Source organism: Anolis carolinensis, chromosome 4 (assembly GCF_035594765.1).
Source record: "Anolis carolinensis isolate JA03-04 chromosome 4, rAnoCar3.1.pri, whole genome shotgun sequence".
Classification (NCBI taxonomy): Eukaryota; Metazoa; Chordata; class Lepidosauria; order Squamata; family Dactyloidae; genus Anolis; species Anolis carolinensis.
In genome coordinates this window covers 252,873,049-252,877,221 of record NC_085844.1, presented here as the reverse complement: position 1 = coordinate 252,877,221, position 4,173 = coordinate 252,873,049, and the positions used below count along the sequence as shown (strand labels likewise).

Here is a 4,173-nt window from a genome sequence, read left to right as displayed (position 1 = left end):
CCTATTGGCTTCCTCTTCCTTCTTCTGGGGCTTTTTGCCTTTGGGGCTGAGCTGGCACTCACCTCCGGCCGGCCAGGTAAGAAACCTCTTCCAACCTTCATTTCTCCATCAATGGATAGAAAAATGGAGATGGGGTGCTATTAAAGCTGAACAAGGCAAACTCCCCAAAACATGTTTCAGTTTTATTGATAATATAGGATTATGTGGTGTCTGGAAATTGAAATATGGCCAAACAACAGACTACACATTGTGTATTCAGACATACATAAATCATTGTTGAGAATTATAGCACCAAAGATTTTAGCAACAGAGATCTCAGAAATTGAAGTTTTATCTAAGACATTTTTAGATCACAATCCCATAGTGTTACAAATGTTTGAATTTGAAAGAAAAAAGGAAGAGAAAATAAGTTTGATTCTTGAGAAATCAAATTTCCTTCAGAAATATAGCCATTATGTATTTGCATAACCACACCATCAAAATGTCTATTTTCACTCATGTTCTTGGAACGCTATTGGCTTTTGCCATTGCACTGGGTTCTGCATGTCAATTTGTTAGGATTGGTCCATACTTGGAAACATTAATTTTGGTCTCATTTTAATAGGAGGCTCCTTTTAATGAAATATAAGTGAATACTTACAATTAGAAGGAAGGTCGTTTCTATAGAGCTTCTTTGTAGAACATGGATATGCAAGGTGGCCATCCTCTGAAGTATTTTCCTCTCTCCATGTCTTCTCACTTTAGAATCTGGTTATTTTGGAGGCAGTAGAAGCTTTTGAAGTAGATAATGTGGCAATCCTTCATTGTACCCAGAGGGAGATCTAGATAGTGTTGGAGACCCCAAACCAGCCACGTTTTGCTCCTCTGCTTCAGCAGACCCCTGAGGTTTTTTGCTCCACTTTACTCTGCTGACCTTAAAGTCACCAGAATATTGATCTTTTGGACCACAACCGCCCAAACCTCCCAGCCATGATTTCAGGATGAATGGAGAGGTTCACAAAGAATTGTAGAGGCTTCCAAAAGAGAGAGGAGCCACAGGAAACCTTTCTGCTTTTCTCCCCTCCAGAGTTCTGCCATCTTCCTCCAGACGCTGGTCCATGCTTTGGGTACATACCCCGTTATTTCTACAACCCCAAGTCCGACAAATGTGAGAAGTTCATTTATGGGGGTTGCCGTGGGAATCAGAATAATTTCAAGACTTTCAAGAGCTGTCACTACACCTGTGTAGGTAAGTGGGGGAACCAAGGGAGAGGCAGAAGATGGAGACCCACCAGTTGGAATGAGGAAATATGTGAAATTTATTTATTATTTATTACATCAGTTCTACCCCACCCTTCTCACCCATCAGGGGACTCAGGGATCTCACCTAACCCTGATTTCTTGACCTGGCAGCAGCCCTTAAACAACTGTTGAGCAAAGACATTATTGTTGTCATGGACTTTCCCCATGAGAACCTACATCCAAGACACCTCAAAATATGTTGTTGTTGTTGTTGTTTACATGACACGGAGGCTTATGAAGACCTACAAATGAGAAACCTTCAAAGCTGTTGCTGCTGCTGTCATTGCTGTTGCTGTTATGTGCCATGGAGTCTCCCCGTGACTATCCTCCAATGCCATACTTTTCTTATTATGGATGACTTCATTTTTCTTCCAATATATTGTATCTGGGAAATACCATCAGCACACAAAAGACACAGTCTGCATCAAAAACATAGCTCCTCTTCTCTTAAGTATCCTTTCCCTCCAATGGCTGTTTTGGATTCAGATTTCAGGAAAAGAGATTCCAATGAAGCAATAGGAACAACTTCTTGCTGGTCAGAGCAGTAGTAAATCATGTTATTGCCTTGGAGTCTGGAGGAGTATCTGTCTCTGGTGGTTTTAAGCAGAGACGGGAGGGTTTTGATCGTGATTTTCCAGCCTGGCGGAATAGAGTGGGGTTGGATTGCTTGGCTGGTTTTCTTCCTCAATGTAAGGAGCATTATTTCTGACTTCCTTACTTCAAGAGTTATTTTCTCTGGCCATGTAAACATGTTCTGTTTGCACCAACAGTTCCCAGATCAGTTGTGTCAGCAGATCAGGAGTTTTCCTTCCTTAGCACTTTTCTTCAACTCCTTTGTATCTCCATTATGCACTTTTCCAGATTCCAAATTGTTGGGAATTGATGGGCCGCTAAGCTCTAATCACCCCCTTTATGAGGTAAATTCCCATTAAAATAGCAGAGTAAAATGTAGCAGTGAGACTTACGCGGTGTGAGTTTTGGAAGGCCTCTGTGTATTCAGGATGGCAAAGGACCGCAAAGTTAGTGTTAAAATTTAAAAGCATTTATTGAGGTAAAAAGAAATCCATTGATGGATAGAAAAGGTTTGGAGCTAACTATCTAATCTAATCCTGTTCTAATACACATAGACGGATTAAAATAGCAAAGCTCTAGATAGCTAGATCTTGGCTAGTACAGGGACAAAAGTGCATCCTCTCTGGAACAAAGCAGGAAGAAAGAATGGCGACCAACCTCGTGGGTCGCTTCTTCTCTAGGGCCATAAACATTCCAAAAGCCAAATTGTGGAAGTTACGTCAAAGCCCTAGGAGAGATCACATTTCTAAAGCATCAAAGGGTGGGGTTGACCTAAACAGGACATGAGGGAGGAAACAATAGTAAAGCCTAATCAAAGCATGCATAGAACTGGGGAAGGTGTCCCTAACTCTTTTTCTAGGCTTCCTATCTAACCATAGAGACATTTATCCAACACATATTTCTCAGGATGTCAGTGCCCTAGCCAGACCCCAATCCTACAATTTCATTCATTCCATTCATCACCTTCCTGCCTGGCAGATGGGGGCTGGACTGGGTGGCCTCTGGAGGACCCTTTCAAATCTTGCAATTCATCAATCCATTCACTAGAGCTGTTCCTACGTGGAAGAGGCATCGGCCTGGAAGGCCAGCAGAGCCCCTTCTTTGGTGTTTCCTAATCAATACCTTTTTCCATTGCAGAGAAACCTGGCACCTGCCCCAGACCTCCTGCAGGGATTGACACCATCTGCCCACTAAGATGTCTGAGTGACTGGTCCTGCCCTGGCAAGAAGAAGTGCTGCCCGTACGGATGCAAGGTGGACTGCATGAACCCCAAATAAGGTGAGAGGGACAATTGTCAGTGTTTGTGTATGTGCAACACCAAGAAACTGGAGTGCCAGGTCTGTAGCAAGGACTGGAAAAGGGTTGTTTACCTTGCTGGCATTTAGAACTTTTAATTTCCATCTAATATTTGGAGCAGGCTTCTTTTCTGCTGCTTCTGAGTCAGAGAGTGCAACTATACTGTTGTTTGTTTGTTTGTTTTTTATGTCAGGAGCAACGTGAGAAACTGCAAGTCACTTCTGGTGTGAGAGAATTGGCCGTCTGCAAGGACGTTGCCCAGGGGACACCTGGATATCTGATGTTTTACCATCCTGTGGGAGGCTTCTCTCACATCCCCACACGTGGAGCTGGAGCTGACAGTGGGAGCTCACCCATTTTATTTATTTATTTATTTATTTATTTATTTATTTACAGTATTTATATTCCACCCTTCTCACCCCGAAGGGGACTCAGGGCGGATCACATTACACATATAAGGCAAACATTCAATGCCTAAACATAGAACAGAGACAAAGACAAACACAGGCTCCGAGCTGGCCTCGAACTTATGACCTCTTGGTCAGAGTGATTTGTTGCAGCTGGCAGCTAGCTGCTCACCAGCCTGCGCCACAGCCCGGCCCACAGCTTTACCTGGATTTGAATTGCCGAACTGTCGGTCAGCCGCCCTGCTGGCACAAGGGTTTAACAAGGGAGGCTCCAACTATACTGAAATTTGATATCACTTTAATTATCTTGGTTCAGTGCTATGGAATCCTCTGATTTTTAGATTTACAAGGTCTTTCACCTTCCCTGCTCACTGCTATGGAATCCTAGGACTTGTAGTTTTATAAGGACTTGAGCCTTCTCTGCCAAAGTGGGCTGGTGCTTCAGCAAACTCCAACTCCCAGGATCCCAGAGCATTGAGACAAGGCAATTAAAGTAGTGTCCCTTCTTTTGGAATTTTTGAAAGAGAGACCAATTGCAGCAGAAAGGCGTTGGACTGGATGGTCTCTGTGGGTCTCCTCCAACTATAAGAATCTATGATTCCTCTTTATCATCATC

At 43.2% G+C, this 4,173-nt stretch overlaps 1 protein-coding gene across 1 annotated transcript; it reads left to right on the top strand.

The window, feature by feature from the left end:
• The first annotated feature begins 912 nt into the window (after positions 1–912).
• On the top strand, positions 913–3,294 carry LOC103280507 (kunitz-type serine protease inhibitor PPTI-like). The gene is made up of 2 exons (XM_008119738.2): positions 913–1,228; positions 2,992–3,294. The coding sequence occupies exons 1-2, from the start codon at positions 985–987 to the stop codon at positions 3,129–3,131; spliced, it is 384 nt and encodes a 127-aa protein (XP_008117945.2). The 5' UTR covers positions 913–984; the 3' UTR covers positions 3,132–3,294.
• Positions 3,295–4,173: the final 879 nt, after the last annotated feature.

Excerpts from the sequence above, each read along its gene's own strand:
- LOC103280507 (XM_008119738.2), top strand. The coding sequence starts at position 985 with ATGGAGAGGTTCACAAAGAATTGTAGAGGCTTCCAAAAGAGAGAGGAG. Across the intron at positions 1,229-2,991 it reads CTGTCACTACACCTGTGTAG|AGAAACCTGGCACCTGCCCC; the intron begins GTAAGTGGGGGA and ends TTTCCATTGCAG.